General features: G+C 46.2%; 1 protein-coding gene across 3 annotated transcripts in view; it reads left to right on the forward strand.

The window, feature by feature from the left end:
* The window catches only part of PPP2R2D (protein phosphatase 2 regulatory subunit Bdelta), a 165,361-nt gene that overhangs the window by 95,648 nt on the left and 48,619 nt on the right, over positions 1–21,094 (forward strand). For all 3 annotated transcript variants that reach the window (XM_069239739.1, XM_069239741.1, XM_069239742.1), the window contains 2 exons: positions 18,243–18,412; positions 18,499–18,590. In XM_069239739.1, the coding sequence (XP_069095840.1) occupies positions 18,243–18,412; positions 18,499–18,590 (262 nt within the window). The remainder of the gene's footprint in view (positions 1–18,242; positions 18,413–18,498; positions 18,591–21,094) is intronic.

The raw sequence follows: 21,094 nt of genomic DNA on the forward strand, positions 1-21,094 counted from the left end.
CGTGGGAGAGGTTAGTCAACCACTTCTACTGGCCCAATATGTCCAACATGGTTAAGGAGTTTTGCCTCTCCTGCCCCACCTGTCAAGCCAGTGGTAAGACAGGTGGGCACCCAAAGGCCCCCCTCATTCCACTTCCAGTGGTGGGGGTCCCCTTTGAAAGAGTGGGTGTGGACATAGTTGGTCCACTGGAACCTCCCACAGCCTCAGGAAATATGTATATCCTGGTAGTAGTGGATCATGCTACCAGGTATCCTGAAGCTATCCCCCTTAGGTCGACTACTGCCCCTGCAGTAGCCAAGGCCCTCATTGGTATCTTTACCAGAGTGGGTTTCCCTAAGGAGGTGGTGTCTGACAGAGGTACCAACTTCATGTCAGCATACCTGAAACATATGTGGAATGAGTGTGGAGTGACTTATAAATTCACTACACCTTACCATCCACAAACTAATGGCTTAGTTGAGAGATTCAACAAGACATTAAAGGGCATGATCATGGGGCTCCCAGAAAAACTCAAAAGGAGATGGGATGTCCTCTTGCCATGTCTGCTTTTCGCTTACAGAGAGGTGCCACAGAAGGGAGTAGGATTCTCACCCTTTGAACTTCTGTTTGGTCATCCTGTAAGAGGGCCACTTGCTCTTGTTAAAGAAGGCTGGGAGAGACCTCTCCATGAGCCTAAACAAGACATAGTGGACTATGTACTTGGCCTTCGCTCTAGAATGGCAGAGTACATGGAAAAGGCAAGCAAAAACCTTGAGGCCAGCCAACAGCTCCAGAAGTTTTGGTATGACCAAAAGGCTGCACTGGTTGAGTTCCAGCCAGGGCAGAAAGTCTGGGTTCTGGAGCCTGTGGCTCCCAGGGCACTCCAGGACAAATGGAGTGGCCCTTACCCAGTACTAGAAAGGAAGAGTCAGGTCACCTACCTGGTGGACCTGGGCACAAGCAGGAGCCCCAAGAGGGTGATCCATGTGAACCGCCTTAAGCTCTTCCATGACAGGGCTGATGTGAATCTGTTGATGGTAACAGATGAGGATCAGGAGGCAGAGAGTGAACCTCTCCCTGATCTTCTGTCATCAGACCCAAAAGATGGCACAGTAGATGGAGTGATCTACTCAGACACCCTCTCTGGCCAACAGCAAGCTGATTGTAGGAGAGTCCTACAACAGTTTCCTGAACTCTTCTCCTTAACCCCTGGTCAGACACACCTGTGTACCCATGATGTGGACACAGGAGACAGCATGCCTGTCAAGAACAAAATCTTTAGGCAATCTGACCATGTTAAGGAAAGCATCAAGGTGGAAGTCCACAAGATGCTGGAATTGGGAGTAATTGAGCGCTCTGACAGTCCCTGGGCTAGCCCAGTGGTCTTAGTCCCCAAACCCCACACCAAAGATGGAAAGAAAGAGATGAGGTTTTGTGTGGACTACAGAGGGCTCAATTCTGTCACCAAGACAGATGCTCATCCAATTCCAAGAGCTGATGAGCTCATAGATAAATTAGGTGCTGCCAAATTCTTAAGTACCTTTGACTTGACAGCAGGGTACTGGCAAATAAAAATGGCACCTGGAGCAAAAGAGAAAACAGCATTCTCCACACCTGATGGGCATTATCAGTTTACTGTTATGCCCTTTGGTTTAAAGAATGCCCCTGCCACCTTCCAAAGGTTGGTGAATCAAGTCCTTGCTGGCTTGGAGTCCTTTAGCACAGCTTATCTTGATGATATTGCTGTCTTTAGCTCCACCTGGCAGGATCACCTGGTCCACCTGAAGAAGGTTTTGAAGGCTCTGCAATCTGCAGGCCTCTCTATCAAGGCATCCAAATGCCAGATAGGGCAGGGAACTGTGGTTTACTTGGGCCACCTTGTAGGTGGAGGCCAAGTTCGGCCACTCCAACCCAAGATCCAGACTATTCTGGACTGGGTAGCTCCAAAAACCCAGACTCAAGTCAGGGCATTCCTTGGCTTGACTGGGTATTACAGGAGGTTTGTGAAGGGATATGGATCCATTGTGACAGCCCTCACTGAACTCACCTCCAAGAAAATGCCCAAGAAAGTGAACTGGACTGTGGAATGCCAACAGGCCTTTGACACCCTGAAACAAGCAATGTGCTCAGCACCAGTTCTAAAAGCTCCAGATTATTCTAAGCAGTTCATTGTGCAGACTGATGCCTCTGAACATGGGATAGGGGCAGTTTTGTCCCAAACAAATGATGATGGCCTTGACCAGCCTGTTGCTTTCATTAGCAGGAGGTTACTCCCCAGGGAGCAGCGTTGGAGTGCCATTGAGAGGGAGGCCTTTGCTGTGGTTTGGTCCCTGAAGAAGCTGAGACCATACCTCTTTGGGACTCACTTCCTAGTTCAAACTGACCACAGACCTCTCAAATGGCTGATGCAAATGAAAGGTGAAAATCCAAAACTGTTGAGGTGGTCCATCTCCCTACAGGGAATGGACTTTATAGTGGAACACAGACCTGGGACTGCCCATGCCAATGCAGATGGCCTTTCCAGGTTCTTCCACTTAGAAAATGAAGACTCTCTTGGGAAAGGTTAGTCTCATCCTCTTTCGTTTGGGGGGGGGTTGTGTAAGGAAATGCCTCCTTGGCATGGTTGCCCCCTGACTTTTTGCCTTTGCTGATGCTATGTTTACAATTGAAAGTGTGCTGAGGCCTGCTAACCAGGCCCCAGCACCAGTGTTCTTTCCCTAACCTGTACTTTTGTATCCACAATTGGCAGACCCTGGCATCCAGATAAGTCCCTTGTAACTGGTACTTCTAGTACCAAGGGCCCTGATGCCAAGGAAGGTCTCTAAGGGCTGCAGCATGTCTTATGCCACCCTGGAGACCTCTCACTCAGCACAGACACACTGCTTACCAGCTTGTGTGTGCTAGTGAGGACAAAACTAGTAAGTCGACATGGCACTCCCCTCAGGGTGCCATGCCAGCCTCTCACTGCCTATGCAGTATAGGTAAGACACCCCTCTAGCAGGCCTTACAGCCCTAAGGCAGGGTGCACTATACCATAGGTGAGGGTACCAGTGCATGAGCATGGTACCCCTACAGTGTCTAAACAAAACCTTAGACATTGTAAGTGCAGGGTAGCCATAAGAGTATATGGTCTGGGAGTCTGTCAAACACGAACTCCACAGCACCATAATGGCTACACTGAAAACTGGGAAGTTTGGTATCAAACTTCTCAGCACAATAAATGCACACTGATGCCAGTGTACATTTTATTGTAAAATACACCACAGAGGGCACCTTAGAGGTGCCCCCTGAAACTTAACCGACTGTCTGTGTAGGCTGACTAGTTCCAGCAGCCTGCCACACCAGAGACATGTTGCTGGCCCCATGGGGAGAGTGCCTTTGTCACTCTGAGGCCAGTAACAAAGCCTGCACTGGGTGGAGATGCTAACACCTCCCCCAGGCAGGAGCTGTGACACCTGGCGGTGAGCCTCAAAGGCTCACCCCTTTGTCTCAGCCCAGCAGGGCACTCCAGCTTAGTGGAGTTGCCCGCCCCCTCCGGCCACGGCCCCCACTTTTGGCGGCAAGGCTGGAGGGAACAAAGAAAGCAACAAGGAGGAGTCACTGGCCAGTCAGGACAGCCCCTAAGGTGTCCTGAGCTGAGGTGACTCTGACCTTTAGAAATCCTCCATCTTGCAGATGGAGGATTCCCCCAATAGGGTTAGGATTGTGACCCCCTCCCCTTGGGAGGAGGCACAAAGAGGGTGTACCCACCCTCAGGGCTAGTAGCCATTGGCTACTAACCCCCCAGACCTAAACACGCCCTTAAATTTAGTATTTAAGGGCTACCCTGAACCCTAGAAAATTAGATTCCTGCAAACTACAAGAAGAAGGACTGCCTAGCTGAAAACCCCTGCAGAGGAAGACCAGAAGACGACAACTGCCTTGGCTCCAGAAACTCACCGGCCTGTCTCCTGCCTTCCAAAGATCCTGCTCCAGCGACGCCTTCCAAAGGGACCAGCGACCTCGACATCCTCTGAGGACTGCCCCTGCTTCGAAAAGACAAGAAACTCCCGAGGACAGCGGACCTGCTCCAAGAAAGGCTGCAACTTTGTTTCCAGCAGCTTTGAAAGAACCCTGCAAGCTCCCCGCAAGAAGCGTGAGACTTGCAACACTGCACCCGGCGACCCCGACTCGGCTGGTGGAGATCCAACACCTCAGGAGGGACCCCCGGACTACTCTGATACTGTGAGTACCAAAACCTGTCCCCCCTGAGCCCCCACCGCGCCGCCTGCAGAGGGAATCCCGAGGCTTCCCCTGACCGCGACTCTTTGAATCCAAAGTCCCGACGCCTGGGAGAGACCCTGCACCCGCAGCCCCCAGGACCTGAAGGACCGGACTTTCACTGGAGAAGTGACCCTCAGGAGTCCCTCTCCCTTGCCCAAGTGGAGGTTTCCCCGAGGAATCCCCCCCTTGCCTGCCTGCAGCGCTGAAGAGATCCCGAGATCTCTCATAGACTAACATTGCGAACCCGACGCTTGTTTCTACACTGCACCCGGCCGCCCCCGCGCTGCTGAGGGTGAAATTTCTGTGTGGGCTTGTGTCCCCCCCGGTGCCCTACAAAACCCCCCTGGTCTGCCCTCCGAAGACGCGGGTACTTACCTGCAAGCAGACCGGAACCGGGGCACCCCCTTCTCTCCATTCTAGCCTATGTGTTTTGGGCACCACTTGGAACTCTGCACCTGACCGGCCCTGAGCTGCTGGTGTGGTGACTTTGGGGTTGCTCTGAACCCCCAACAGTGGGCTACCTTGGACCAAGAACTGAACCCTGTAAGTGTCTTACTTACCTGGTAAAACTAACAAAAACTTACCTCCCCCAGGAACTGTGAAAATTGCACTAAGTGTCCACTTTTAAAACAGCTATTTGTCAATAACTTGTAAAGTATACATGCAATTTTTATGATTTAAAGTTCCTAAAGTACTTACCTGCAATACCTTTCAAACAAGCTATTACATGTTAAATTTGAACCTGTGGTTCTTAAAATAAACTAAGAAAAGATATTTTTCTATACAAAAACCTATTGGCTGGATTTGTCTCTGAGTGTGTGTACCTCATTTATTGTCTATGTGTATGTACAACAAATGCTTAACACTACTCCTTGGATAAGCCTACTGCTCGACCACACTACCACAAAATAGAGCATTAGTATTATCTATTTTTACCACTATTTTACCTCTAAGGGGAACCCTTGGACTCTGTGCATGCTATTCCTTACTTTGAAATAGCACATACAGAGCCAACTTCCTACACTGATTGTCAGCATTGGTGACTGTATAGGTTTTTCCAGTCAGGTATTGGCCAGGGGAAACCAGTTTCTCTGTCACCATGGTGACACTGGCACCTGTATCCCTCAGGCCCTCTACACTTGTCCCATTAATAAAGAGCTGCTGCCTGTATTTTTGCATGTTAGGCGGCCAGGCAGCTAGTGTGGCTAAATCCACCCCACCCTCAGAGACTAGAGTAGCTTCAGTGTGGACCCTGATTTGCTCTGGGCACACTGTTGATCCCACTTGGAGACTAGCCATTCCAGTGTTACCTGGATTGGAGTTTGGAGTGGAACCTTTCTTAGGACAGGCCTTGTCTCCAGTTTGGTGTCCAGACTGACTACAGTTTCGACACCAGGCCTTTTTGGGATCAAAGTTTTTACCCTTGTACCCAGGATTGTTGTGTGAAGAGGCTCTGGGCCCACCCTCCTGTGCAGGTTTTTGGGGGCCTGTAGAAGACTCTTTACTATTTTTATTTTTGGCTGTCTCACCACCCTTCCCCTGGGGAGGTTTTGTGACCCCTTTCTTTTGGTCACCCCCTGTGGAAGTTTTGGACACCCTTGTCTTGACCCAATGGTCCGCCTTCTTTCCCAATTCTTGGGGAGAAATTGGTCCTAGGTCTACCAGATGCTGATGCAGTTTATCATTGAAACAATTACTTAACAGGTGTTCTTTCACAAATAAATTGTACAGCCCATCATAATTACTTACACCACTGCCTTGAATCCAACCATCTAGTGTTTTTACTGAGTAGTCTACAAAGTCAACCCATGTCTGGCTCGAGGATTTTTGAGCCCCCCTGAATCTAATCCTATACTCCTCAGTGGAGAATCCAAAGCCCACAATCAGGGTACCCTTCATGAGATCATAAGATTCTGCATCTTTTCCAGAGAGTGTGAGGAGTCTATCCCTACACTTTCCTGTGAACATTTCCCAAAGGAGAGCACCCCAGTGAGATCTGTTCACTTTTCTGGTTACACAAGCCCTCTCAAAAGCTGTGAACCATTTGGTGATGTCATCCCCATCTTCATATTTAGTTACAATCCCTTTAGGGATTTTCAACATGTCAGGAGAATCTCTGACCCTATTTATGTTGCTGCCACCATTGATGGGTCCTAGGCCCATCTCTTGTCTTTCCCTTTCTATGGCTAGGATCTGTCTTTCCAAAGCCAATCTTTTGGCCATCCTGGCTAACTGGATGTCCTCTTCACTGGAGTTATCCTCAGTGATTTCAGAGTTGTTGGCCCCTCCTGTGAGGGAACCAGCATCTCTGACTATTATTTGTGGAGTCAGGGCTTGAGAGGCCCTGTTCTCCCTAAATAGGACTGGTAGGGGGGAATTTTCCTCCAAGTCACTATCTTCATCCTCTGTGTTGCCATCCTCAGAGGGGTTGGCCTTTTCAAACTCTGCCAACAGCTCCTGGAGCTGTAGTTTGGAAGGTCTGGGGCCCATTACTATTTTCTTTATTTTACAGAGTGACCTTAGCTCCCTCATCTTAAGATGGAGTTAAGGTGTGGTGTCGAGTTCCACCACATTCATCTCTGCACTAGACATTATGTTTCTAAAAGTTGGAATACTTTTTAAGAATCTAAAACTAGTTCTAGGTTCTAATTCAAACTTTTACCAAACTTTTAAACTCTAAAAGAAATGCTAAACAGGATCTAACACAAGGCCCTAGCAGGTCTTTTAAGAATTTAGAAAACTTTTCAAATTGCAAAAATCAATTTCTAATGACAATTTTGGAATTTGTCGTGTGATCAGGTATTGGCTGAGTAGTCCAGCAAATGCAAAGTCTTGTACCCCACCGCTGATCCACCAATGTAGGAAGTTGGCTCTGTATGTGCTATTTCAAAGTAAGGAATAGCATGCACAGAGTCCAAGGGTTCCCCTTAGAGGTAAAATAGTGGTAAAAATAGATAATACTAATGCTCTATTTTGTGGTAGTGTGGTCGAGCAGTAGGCTTATCCAAGGAGTAGTGTTAAGCATTTGTTGTACATACACACAGACAATAAATGAGGTACACACACTCAGAGACAAATCCAGCCAATAGGTTTTGTTATAGAAAAATATATTTTCTTAGTTTATTTTAAGAACCACAGGTTCAAATTTAACATGGAATATCTTGTTTGAAAGGTATTGCAGGTAAGTACATTAGGAGCTTTGAATCATTTCAATTGCATGTATACTTTTCAAGTTATTCACAAATAGCTATTTAAAAAGTGGACACTTAGTGCAATTTTCACAGTTCCTGGGGAGGTAAGTTTTTGTTAGTTTTACCAGGTAAGTAAGACACTTACAGGGTTCAGTTCTTGGTCCAAGGTAGCCCACCGTTGGGGGTTCAGAGCAACCCCAAAGTTACCACACCAGCAGCTCAGGGCCGGTCAGGTGCAGAGTTCAAAGTGGTGCCCAAAACGCATAGGCTTCAATGGAGAGAAGGGGGTGCCCCGGTTCCAGTCTGCAGGCAGGTAAGTACCCGCGTCTTCGGAGGGCAGACCAGGGGGGTTTTGTAGGGCACCGGGGGGGACACAAGCCCACACAGAAATTTCACCCTCAGCGGCGCGGGGGCGGCCGGGTGCAGTATTAGAACAAGCGTCGGGTTCGCAATGGAAGTCAATGAGAGATCAAGGGATCTCTTCAGCGCTGCAGGCAGGCAAGGGGGGGCTTCCTCGGGGAAACCTCCACTTGGGCAAGGGAGAGGGACTCCTGGGGGTCACTTCTGCAGTGAAAGTCCGGTCCTTCAGGTCCTGGGGGCTGCGGGTGCAGGGTCTTTTCCAGGCGTCGGGACTTAGGTTTCAGAGAGTCGCGGTCAGGGGAAGCCTCGGGATTCCCTCTGCAGGCGGCGCTGTGGGGGCTCAGGGGGGACAGGTTTTGGTACTCAGTCGTAGAGTAGTCCGGGGGTCCTCCCTGAGGTGTTGGTTCTCCACCAGCCGAGTCGGGGTCGCCGGGTGCAGTGTTGCAAGTCTCACGCTTCTTGCGGGGAGATTGCAGGGGTCTTTAAAGCTGTTCCTTTGGATAAAGTTGCAGTCTTTTTGGAGCAGGTCCGCTGTCCTCGGGAGTTTCTTGTCGTCGTCGAAGCAGGGCAGTCCTCAGAGGATTCAGAGGTCGCTGGTCCCTTTGGAAGGCGTCGCTGGAGCAGAGTTCTTTGGAAGGCAGGAGACAGGCCGGTGAGTTTCTGGAGCCAAGGCAGTAGTTGTCTTCTGGTCTTCCTCTGCAGGGGTTTTCAGCTAGGCAGTCCTTCTTCTTGTTGTTGCAGGAATCTAATTTTCTAGGGTTCAGGGAAGCCCTTAAATACTAAATTTAAGGGCGTGTTTAGGTCTGGGGGGTTAGTAGCCAATGGCTACTAGCCCTGAGGGTGAGTACACCCTCTTTGTGCCTCCTCCCAAGGGGAGGGGGTCACATCCCTAATCCTATTGGGGGAATCCTCCATCTGCAAGATGGAGGATTTCTAAAAGTTAGTCACCTCAGCTCAGGACACCTTAGGGGCTGTCCTGACTGGCCAGTGACTCCTCCTTGTTATTCTCATTATTTTCTCCGGCCTTGCCGCCAAAAGTGGGGGCCGTGGCCGGAGGGGGCGGGCAACTCCACTAGCTGGAGTGTCCTGCGGTGCTGTGACAAAGGGGTGAGCCTTTGAGGCTCACCGCCAGGTGTTACAGCTCCTGCCTGGGGGAGGTGTTAGCATCTCCACCCAGTGCAGGCTTTGTTACTGGCCTCAGAGTGACAAAGGCACTCTCCCCATGAGGCCAGCAACATGTCTCTAGTGTGGCAGGCTGCTGGAACTAGTCAGCCTACACAGATAGTCGGTTAAGTTTCAGGGGGCACCTCTAAGGTGCCCTCTGGGGTGTATTTTGCAATAAAATGTACACTGGCATCAGTGTGCATTTATTGTGCTGAGAAGTTTGATACCAAACTTCACAGTTTTCAGTGTAGCCATTATGGTGCTGTGGAGTTCGTGTAAAACAGACTCCCAGACCATATACTCTTATGGCTACCCTGCACTTACAATGTCTAAGGTTTTGCTTAGACACTGTAGGGGTACCATGCTCATGCACTGGTACCCTCACCTATGGTATAGTGCACCCTGCCTTAGGGCTGTAAGGCCTGCTAGAGGGGTGTCTTACCTATACTGCATAGGCAGTGAGAGGCTGGCATGGCACCCTGAGGGGAGTGCCATGTCGACTTACTCATTTTGTTCTCACTAGCACACACAGGCTTGTAAGCAGTGTGTCTGTGCTGAGTGAGGGGTCTCTAGGGTGGCATAATACATGCTGCAGCCCTTAGAGACCTTCCCTGGCATCAGGGCCCTTGGTACCAGAGGTACCAGTTACAAGGGACTTATCTGGATGCCAGGGTGTGCCAATTGTGGAATCAAAAGTACAGGTTAGGGAAAGAACACTGGTGCTGGGGCCTGGTTAGCAGGCCTCAGCACACTTTCAATTCAAAACATAGCATCAGCAAAGGCAAAAAGTCAGGGGGTAACCATGCCAAGGAGGCATTTCCTTACATATGGCAAGCTGTCTTTCTCTGTAGTGGCAGTACCAGCATGGAAATCTTCTGCCTACAAAGAACAAACTCCTTCCTTGGCCTTCAAAAATCAACTCTAAGACTTAATTATCCAAACAGTTCTTGAGTCCTTAGTTCCTGCTGACTATATATGCCCTATTCTCGGACTCGTTGGCTCAGGATATTCTCCTGATGCATGTTCTTTTTAAGTAATATATATATGTGTTTTGAATATCACCCTTTGAGTACCATCCTCCCTATTTCCCCCTCCGATGATACGTATTTCTATTTAGCACTTTATCAATTCTGCACTCACTTCATTTGCTGTATCTGTGTTCCAGAGTTTTGAGGAAAAGTGCACACCTGAGCCTGTTACAGTGGCTTCTTGTCAGACATAGACTTACCCCAGATGTGGCTGCCCACTGTCTGCACCACTAGTGGCAGCTACCTAGCAGTTAACCTAAGGTAATTTCATATCCTTCCCTTTCACACCATTTAGATACAGGCAACCATAGTTTTGCACCACACTGGCACGGAAGGGATCATTGGGTGAGTTGGTACCATTGGAAGGTTTGCTTATATTGGAACTAATCTACCTTTTTAAGACTTTAAAGCCTGTAGCTAATTCACCTGCCTTTATAAACAGGAGTGCTTTTGCCATGTCAATATTTGTCAGTAGAATTCCAGTGCAAAATCTGTAACTTGGATTTGTGAAAACTTAAAGCATTTTAGGAGATCTTCTCTCAGCCTTTACCATGTAAAGCACTTTCCAGATGCTAAAGTTCTGGAGCTTAGATGTTTGCAGGTTGGTGGGGGTTCCAGGCCCAGCGTAGCGGCTACCAGAGGGCCGGTAAATTATCCACTTGTGTGCAGAAAAAAAGAAGGCGGCTGCAAAATTCTATACAGATGCATGCTGGAAGTGGTTAGGTGCTGTTGAGAAGTGTTAAAAATGTTGGCCACGTGATAAAGGTCAGATTAATTGGAAGGAATATTTTGCCACAATTGAGACATTGGAATGGTGTGTTTTCTAGTCCTGTTTGTCAATTAAAAAAAAAAATGGTTTTGTCTGTTGATTACTCCATCTAAGGTAGATACCCCTGTTTTACCTGGATGTCACAAGTTTCTACCCTGAGAAGTAATTCAGGGGTTGCTGCTGCAAACACCTTCTTACTATATGTGTGACATTGGTTTGAATTCTTGAAGGGCTTCATTATTTTTAAGTTGATCAAAATGAATTCTGTGAAGTTGGGCAGTGCAATTGTTAAATGGCATAACACACAAAATTCCTTAATCTAATCCATTTCACCGTCTGACATTTCTTCCAAACCTACAGTTTGCATAATCAAAACATCGTTTTTAAGCCTAATATAATTGATCTTCCTAATAGCACGAACCGATTTTCTTAACATTTTACAGACGAAAGAAGGACTCAAAAGGGAAAGCATCAGACTGGAGAGGGGAAAATGTGTGGGAGCAAGGTCATCTCTTGGCCAGGATGTAAAGTTGTGTTCCCTCCATTTAGGCAGATGATGAAAGCCATTTCTCCAACCTAATGAGTTTAACAAGTTATGCTGGGAGAAGATGCTCTTTGGTTTGTTCTGCTTTTGCTACCCAGTGCAAAGTTGAGGCAGGACTTGTCACAAAGTGGAGCAATAGCCTTTTGTAACCAGTGTGACTAGCCAGGCTAATAGTATATAAAAAAAAAAACACAACATATGTACAGACTGGCCCCATACAGGACATTGGGTGAGGGGAGGCTACATGCTGATCAAGCCAGCTGTAGATTTTGGAAAGACTGCATCAATGTGCATGATTGTGTGCTCCTGAGTATCTGCAGTGTGGATATTTAGAATTTGTCTCCTGAGTATGAGCACATATACAATGAGACCTGTACAATCTTCCTATGCATTTGAAGGAAAGAAATGCTGCTTAAAGTGTCTGTTCACAAGCACTTGCCATTGAAGATGCAAGGAAGAGAGAATACATATTAATCTCCTTTAAATGGCCATATATGGTTTGCAAGTGTGTGTGTTCTTTTTTTTCTTCTTTTTTTTAATTAAAATGTGGGTAAGTAACCATTACAGGGTTTAGACTGTGCCCTTTTGAGACTTATTTGATCATTTTTGTAATAATGTATTTTGTTTGGCTTCTGGAATGTCTTCCCTTTTTAATGAGGCCTTACCCCCACCAGAAGCTTAATTAGAACTCAATGCTTGACCAGTAATTTATAAGATTTTTTTTTTTTAAGAAGTTGTTTACTACTTTCAGGTCAGGGTTTCATGTGCACAATGTTCATAAACCTAAGTCAAACTTTGGGAACCCAAACCAAAGGCTTATTCAATGAAAAGTGGAGTAGAATCCCAGAACCTTGGCCTCTAATGGTTAAATGTATACTAAAGATGAACTTAAGCTAATGTTGCAGAAATCTCAAAAAGTGAGATTGGTTGGGGAGGGGGGTTACAGACGCACACAAAACTTGGGACTTTGTTACCCAACCTACTGTCTCAAACTTAACAACTTAATTCTGGAAAATCTATTCTGTGTCTTTGCTTTCTAGAAATGGTTCAGCAAACAATAATGTTTTTGGTGCTGCTCTTGATTATATAATGCTCAAGAAAAACAGATTGATGGAAAAGAGGTGGGAGTTTTTTTGGTATTCACTGAGGAGAAGCCATTTAGTGAGGTTCAAGCATATCTCTTCAAACCTATCTGTTGAAGATGTGAATGGGTAGCTGAAAAATGCAGAATATACTCCGACATCTATCATCTTAGCAACCTTTTACTACGGAGCAAGCTATAGCATGCACTGTCTAAATTATATCTTTTAGTAGACCCTAGATGTGAAACTTGATATTGCTGGAGACAAATTGTGCTACATTTCTTCCTACAATATAGGGCTAATATAGAAAAAGTTCTAGCTAATTCTTCAGCTTAGACACTTTGGGTAAAGCAATTGCTAAACATGGTTTATGAGATGGGAAGTAACAACACAAAGCCAAGACAAAGCCCTCAACTGGATCTCATCCTTCCTCTCCGACAGAACCCAGAGAGTCCGGCTCTCCCCCTTCCGCTCCAAGGCCACCAACCTCATCTGCGGCGTCCCCCGAGGCTCCTCTCTCAGTCCAACGTTGTTCAACGTCTACATGGCCCCCCTTGCAAAAGTGGCCCGTCAACACAACCTCAGCATCATCTCCTACGCCGACGACACCCAGCTCGTCCTCTCCCTGACCAAAGACCCTCTCACCGCCAAAACCAACCTCCGCGAGGGACTAAAATCCATCGCCGAGTGGATGAACAACAGCCGTCTGAAGCTCAACTCCGACAAGACGGAAGTCCTCATCCTCGGACGCTCCCCCTCGGCCTGGAACGACTCCTGGTGGCCCACTGCACTCGGACCCCCACCCACCCCAGCCAACCACGCAAGAAACCTCGGATTCATCCTCGACTCCGCTCTCACCATGTCCAAACAGGTCAACGCCGTCTCCTCTTCCTGTTTCAACACCCTCCGAATGCTCCGCAGAATCTTCAAGTGGATTCCAATAGGAACCAGAAAGACGGTAACTCAAGCCCTCGTCAGTAGCAGACTTGACTACGGCAACGCACTCTACACAGGCATCCCAACAAAAGACATCAAACGACTCCAGCGCATCCAGAACGCATCCGCCCGCCTGATCCTCGACATACCCTGCCGATGCCACATCTCCCCCCACCTGAAAGACCTCCACTGGCTCCCCGTGGAAAAAAGGATCACCTTCAAACTCCTCATCCACGCTCACAAGGCTCTACACGACACCGGACCCACTTACCTCAACACCAGACTCAACTTTTACGTCCCCACACGTCAACTCCGCTCTGCCAACCTCGCCCTCGTCCCCCGAATCCAGCGCAAGACCTCTGGCGGCAGATCCTTCTCCTTCCTCGCCGCCAAGACCTGGAACTCTCTCCCCACCTCGCTACGCCAGACCCAGGACCTCCTCACCTTCAGGAGACTCCTCAAGACTTGGCTCTTCGAACGCTAGCAGCTCTCCCCCCCGCCCCCCCCCCTCCCTCAGCGCCTCGAAACCCTGACGGGTACATAGTGCGCTTAATAAGTTCTCTGATTGATTGATTGTTTGAAAGAGGTCAATAAATGTAGCATTGTTGAAGATTGCTTAGAGACTCACTACAGTAATACTCCTAGGACTTTAGGAAAAACATGCTTGTGTCAAAAAGAAATAAAACCGGTGTAAGGTGGACAACAAGAGGGATATCGTCAAAGTTGGAGAGCAAGCATTGAATCTGAAATAGTTAGGATACGGAAAAAATGTATTCACATTAGAGAACATTATAAAATTAAAAAGAACAATCTTATGTACAAAGTGTCTCATACATGTACAAAGTGCATGTATGTGGCTAACAAACAAAATATTTAATAATTTCTGCGAGCTAACTAGAGAAACTCAAAATGTGCAGCCGCTTATCTCTGTGAAAAGCATTCACCATATTTTTAGTCCAAAATAACGAACAGTATGAGAATTTCTACAAAATCAATAACCACAGCTCTTCTCTACCAGCCCTCTCTGTTGCCTCAAAGACTAGCATATAACATGGGGGTTTATTGGTAGATAAAAGTTTATCTGGCATACCTGAGAGAAAATGTGTTTCATTTGTAAGGGAACTTTTGCTGGGAACAGCTTTTATCCCATACCAAAGTGAGAACCCATGAGTAATTGTCAACTTGGAACTAATATTCATCACCCAGTCTAAATGGTTTGGCCAACCAGATGTATACATAGGCTTTGCTAACTTTACAAGCGCTTCATGCCATTTGCCTTTTACATTTACTTTGCAAACAAGATTTATAGGAAGCTGGAAAGGGCAGTCTGTTATCTCTCATTTTTAGAGGAGCGGAATATATGTGTGCAGATTTAGCGTATAGCATTATGATCTAACATGCTGTTGAATAACAGCCTTATACATATATATATATATTTTTAAAGAATATACTGCTTATAGTAGGCAGTATAACTTCATTGCCATCCAAGACCAACAGGGGACCATCTTTTTAACTGGCGACATTTGGCATTCAAATGTTTCTACAGCTGATACTTAGCAATTCACGTAGTCTTCCATTGTGCCTGGTTCCTGATGTACCCAGTACCCCTGTTATAAGGGCCCCAGCTACCTCTAAATTACCTGAGCCTTGGAAAATGTGATTGACTAAGGTCAAGCCTATCAAGGTGACATTACCCTACGTTTAGGATGCAGTGGTTGTCCAAAAACTTTGTTCCCTAAATGTACAAAGCCTTGGATAAGATAAAGTGCAGGAACATGCTGGAACTCATATAGGTATCTCTCTTAATAAAATATTTCTAACGCTGAAGTTATTTATTCTTAATTTAGCGACACAATATGTTCTCCAAAGGGCTAATTGTTATGATTACACATCTTCTGATTTTAGAACACTATAATCTGAGCAGGGATCTTTGCGAAAAGACAATCACAAATGGGATCGCTAAATGTTCTTTTGTATGCAACAACTAATACCACCAATTTAATACACTTTGCATTATTATACGTTCTGGGTAGTCTCCTTTTAGTTCTTGGTCAGCAGAATGTTTGTATTTCCAACAAAAGTTTGCATTATCAGTGTAATGGAGAAGTCAAAAGCATCTTATGAGAGCTTATAACTGTTTCAGAGTGGTGCAATACCTGTTCTAGTAAACCAGTCTTCACCTTTCCCAAGTATTTAATGTATGCTTGATGTGCAGGTTGGACCTTCTAACACGAGTGAACCAGATATCTTTCACACCCATGTGACCTTGCTCAACAGCTTAGCATCATGGGTCTTCTACATAGACTATTTCGGTCTTTTAAAAACTACTGCAGGTTGGTCATAAACAAGTCTATCAATGCACCTGAGTAACCATTTCTAGAAGTTACATTAATGTCCTATTTCTGACGGGGGGGTGAATCAATTTTTAAGGTATCTGTGAAATCGGTTTCCCATGGTGAAAGACTGCAACGGGACATGGGATGGTATAGGGAGAGAAATAATTCCATAATTTCGTGGCCAAGTAATTAAATAAACATCTGCCTGCCCTGGCTCATTTAACTCTGAACCTAGGCATGGTGATTCTGGGAGCACCAGACATTTCACTGGCACATCTAGTGAAATCAGGTGGCAAAGAGACCGGGCCACCGCCTGTCAAATCTTGTAGACAAATAGGAATGATCAATTTTCCCAGCGTAATACACACTTCTAGTTGCTCTAATAGACTTGTGGTACTCTGTAATTTTCTCTTTTTAGTTTAGTACCCTCATTATAAGATCTGTGCCAAATATGTTCCAGTGATTTGCAGCATTTCTTGATCACTAATAATTGTTGATTAAACCAGGGGGCAGTGGGATGTGGTGTAGATCTCTGACATTCAAGAGAGGCATTCTCCAGGGTGCATTGTATTGCAGAGTTAGTTTTCAAATTGCATCTCTTTTGAATCATCCAATCTAATAAGTAAAGACTGGAGAGTCATGCAGAATAAAGTAGGGTCAAGCTTGGTCTACGTTCTCCTTAGCGGTCTTCGCCAGCCAGAAAGGGCAACTCTCTGACTACGGGTGATGAAAAAGGGAATAACACAGTGGTCTGTCCAGACCAAAGGAAGCAGAGCTCCTGCTATAAGACCTGATAAATTAGAAAAGACAAGAACACGGAAAGTGCCTCCTGACTCTTATCCAGCTTCACTGTACAATGCTCTTTACAGTCATCAAAGAGTGTTACAAATTGATTTAAAGACCAAGGGTTGCTTTTATATATTGGTAGTTTAGAGTCTGTTAGTGGGTGGGGGGGGGGAATACCAGGTTTACGCTGGCAGAGTTTCTGGTGACCCTGCAGTATAAACTCTCACATGGTGGCCCATGCCTTAAGGGCCACCTTGTCACATTGATAATCACCTTGCCCTGAGCAGTCTTTTCATTTTCCCTGCTAGTCTCTGGTATGCAAGATATAGCCGATAGGGGCAGGAAAATAGAATGGCCACCACGCACAGGGAAACAACTGCCTGTCCATTATACCATTTTAAACATGGCACCAGCTCAGCAGACCTGCAGTGCTGTGAAAGGAAATATTAAAACATTGAGATCCCAAATAGGGCAGGCGGTCCTCAGTTGGGGTGGCAGTCCATGGCCTTTGCCATGGTCTGAATGAGTGGATAATACGTGTGAACACCTTACTTGATGTTCTTGTGAGTTGAAAAAACATCTGTAGTGTCTACCTCCCAGAGAAAACCCAGGAATGATGCATAATAAGTGTATGCTGTTCAAGGCTGAGTATGGTTTAGTTTGTACTTGAAGGGATACATTTAAATTGATGGTTGCCATGAGCATAGTAATGGAATTCTAGTCTATAACAGAATGATTTTGTGCGCATCACTGTTTGAGCTGGGATGTTGGGAGCCTGTGGAGTTTTTCAGAATGTCTTTGATTATGTGTGCTCTGTAGACAGTGCTGAAACATTCTAGAATAGACGAACACTCCTTTTTGTGATTTCGCACACATTAATAATACTTTCCCAGGAGACCAATAATAGTTGTTCTTTACATTTTCTCTGTCTGTCGAAGTAGAAATTCCAGTCTTTATGTTTAGGGTGCTTTATTAACTTTAAATCACCAGGCAAGTTCTATCTATCTGAAAGGCCAACACTGTGCCTTTGATGATTCTTCTTCACCAATAAAGCATCCCTATGACATTTCTATAGCCTACTGGGTTGTGGTTTGTGCTCCTAAGTATTGTTCAGAGTAATGCCTTCTAAGTCCTAATAAACACACATTCCTGCTTAAAAAGGCAGGTTAAGTGGCTGTCCTGTTCTGCACCTTGTACTGGGGGATTCTTCACGGATAGGTACTCACACCTTTGGCGTCTTATTCAAGCTGTCTACCAGATGCCCAGTTTCATTAAACTGTATGTTACTGGTTTGGCTAAGCTTTACATCTGGTCTGTAAGCTGCTTCCTTCCCAATTATCAGATAATTCATGATCCCCCTCTGGACCATTGAGTGGCTCTGGCTTAACTGGTAATTATAAATTACTTAGTTATGACTCTTTACTTGAATTTCTTGGCTTCCTCACTCTACTTTCTCCTGAAACCCACTTGCTATTTTGGCTGTCTTGTCCAAGCTCTTGACTTGTGGAATACATAAAGAGAAAGAATGGTGCTCTGGATGGTGGAATTTATGGTAGCAGACATGGCCGAGCCACAGAATGACTGCTCTGCTCTTAAAGAACGACACCTATGCTATGGTGCAAAGGTGCTCCATATCCTAGAATGTCACCAGTTTTCTGATGGGTATTGAGAAGGAGGGGTCATTAACTACCAGTACGAGCTCCTCAAAGGTTAGTTTGTGCTAAAGTGCTCTGTGGGTTATAAAGTATACTGCTTAAAGATGCAACAGTAATTGCAACTGATACGTTTAATATCTTATTTGCAGTTTTTGAGGAACCTGAAGATCCCAGTAGCAGATCCTTTTTTTCAGAAATAATTTCTTCAATTTCGGATGTAAAATTTAGTCACAGCGGTCGATACATGATGACAAGAGACTACCTTTCTGTTAAAGTATGGGATCTCAATATGGAAAATAGACCAGTTGAAACATATCAAGTGAGTAAACGTTTCTTTGTGTTATTTAGAAGCATTACCCTATTTATTACATCAATTTATGTATTAATTGTTAAACATTTTTTCAGGTTCATGAATATCTACGGAGTAAGCTTTGTTCCTTATATGAAAATGACTGTATTTTTGATAAATTTGAGTGCTGTTGGAATGGATTTGACAGGTAAGAGTGGTGTCAGTGAAGAATTTTTTTTTAATTTGATGGTATTAAAGTTTTTAGTGATTTAATATTTTAATGTTCATGTTTTTTCAAACATAAACTTCTATATTTATGTGATTGTAGTTACAAACCCCCAGCACATTCCAAGAACTCTTTATAAGTGCTGATAACCTATTACCTCAAGTACAGCCTCTAGCTTCACAATGTGTGGAATGTCTTTTCCCTGATAGATTGTACTTTAGACCTATGAAAAGTGCCAGGCTGAAGAACTTGTTCCCTCTCACCTGTGCCATGCACACCACACACTTACTCTATCTCAGCTACCTTGCCTCCAGATATTTGAAATTCCCTTGCTTTTTGAAGAGAAAATTCGAGCCTGAGCTCTGCTAACTGTAAGTGGTGAATTTCTTTGGTTCTTGAGTTTTTTTGAGTTCAAAACGTTAATATGGTCACCGACATTCATTTAACTGTTATTTTAGCCTTTGTGGTTTTTTTTTTCCCAGTATTTTTTTTTTTATAAAAACAAAAACATCTTGTTATCACACCTAACAAGAACATAAATGTAACCTTTGTTTTTTCAGTGAATTTCTAGATTTGTTAATGTAAATAATATTTTATTACCATATGTAAAGCCATCCCACGGCCAAAGGTCGTTGTAAGGAAATGCCTCCTTGGCATGGTTACCCCCTGACTTTTTGCCTTTGCTGATGCTATGTTTTGAATTGAAAGTGTGCTGAGGCCTGCTAACCAGGCCCCAGCACCAGTGTTCTTTCCCTAACCTGTACTTTTGATTCCACAATTAGCACACCCTGGCATCCAGATAAGTCCCTTGTAACTGGTACCCCTGGTACCAAGGGCCCTGATGCCAGGGAAGGTCTCTAAGGGCTGCAGCATATCTTATGCCACCCTGGGGACCCCTCACTCAGCACAGACACACTGCTTGCCAGCTTGTGTGTGCTAGTGAGAACAAAACGAGTAAGTCGACATGGCACTCCCCTCAGGGTGCCATGCCAACCTCACACTGCCTATGCAGTATAGATAAGTCACCCCTCTAGTAGGCCTTACAGCCCTAAGGCAGGATGCACTATACCATAGGTGAGGGCACCAGTGCATGAGCACTGTGCCCCTACAGTGTCTAAGCCAAACCTTAGACATTGTAAGTGCAGGATAGCCATAAGAGTATATGGTCTGGGAGTCTGTCAAACACGGACTCCACAGCACCATAATGGCTACACTGAAAACTGGGAAGTTTGGTATCAAACTTCTCAGCACAATAAATGCACACTGATGCCAGTGTACATTTTATTGTGAAATACACCCCAGAGGGCACCTTAGAGGTGCCCCCTGAAACCTTAACCGACTATCTGTGTAGGCTGACTGGTTCCAGCAGCCTGCCACAACCGAGACATGTTGCTGGCCCCACGGGGAGAGTGCCTTTGTCACTCTGAGGCCAGTAACAAAGCCTGCACTGGGTGGAGATGCTATCACCTCCCCCAGGCAGGAGCTGTAACACCTGGCGGTGAGCCTCAAAGGCTTACCCCCTTTGTTCCAGCACCGCAGGGCACTCCAGCTAGTGGAGTTGCCCGCCCCCTCCGGCCACGGCCCCCACTTTTGGCGGCAAGACCGGAGGAGATAATGAGAATAACAAGGAGTCGTCACTGGCCAGTCAGGACAGCCCCTAAGGTGTCCTGAGCTGAAGTGACTAACTTTTAGAAATCCTCCATCTTGCAGATGGAGGATTCCCCAATAGGATTAGGGATGTGACCCCCTCCCCTTGGGAGGAGGCACAAAGAGGGTGTACCCACCCTCAGGGCTAGTAGCCATTGGCTACTAACCCCCCAGACCTTAACACGCCCTTAAATTTAGTATTTAAGGGCTCCCCTGAACCTAAGAATTTAGATTCCTGAAACTACAAGAAGAAGAAGACTGCCGAGCTGAAAAACCCCTGCAGAGGAAGAACAGAAGACACCAACTGCTTTGGCCCCAGTCCTACCGGCCTGTCTCCTGCCTTCCAAAGAAACCTGCTCCAGCGGCGCTTTCCAAAGGACCAGCGACCTCTGAATCCTCAGAGGACTGCCCTGCTTCAAGAAAGACGAGAAACTCCCGAGGACAGCGGCCCTGCTCCAAAAGACTGCAACTTTGTTTCGAAGGAGCAGATTTAAAGACCCCTTCAACTCCCCGCAAGAAGCGTGAGACTTGCAACACTGCACCCGGCGACCCCGACTTGACTGGTGGAGAACCAACACCTCAGGGAGGACCCTCCGGCGACTCCGAGACCGTGAGTAACCAAAGTTGTCCCCCCTGAGCCTCCACAGCGACGCCTGCAGAGGGAATCCCGAGGCTCCCCCTGACCGCGACTGCCTGAACTCCATTTCCCGACGGCTGGAAAAGACCCTGCACCCGCAGCCCCCAGCACCTAAAGGAACGGAACTCCTGTGCAGGAGTGACCCCCAGGAGGCCCTCTCCCTTGCCCAGGTGGTGGCTACCCCGAGGAGCCCCCCCCTTGC

The sequence above is a fragment of the Pleurodeles waltl genome, chromosome 6 (genome assembly GCF_031143425.1).
Source record: "Pleurodeles waltl isolate 20211129_DDA chromosome 6, aPleWal1.hap1.20221129, whole genome shotgun sequence".
NCBI classification, from domain to species: domain Eukaryota; kingdom Metazoa; phylum Chordata; class Amphibia; order Caudata; family Salamandridae; genus Pleurodeles; species Pleurodeles waltl.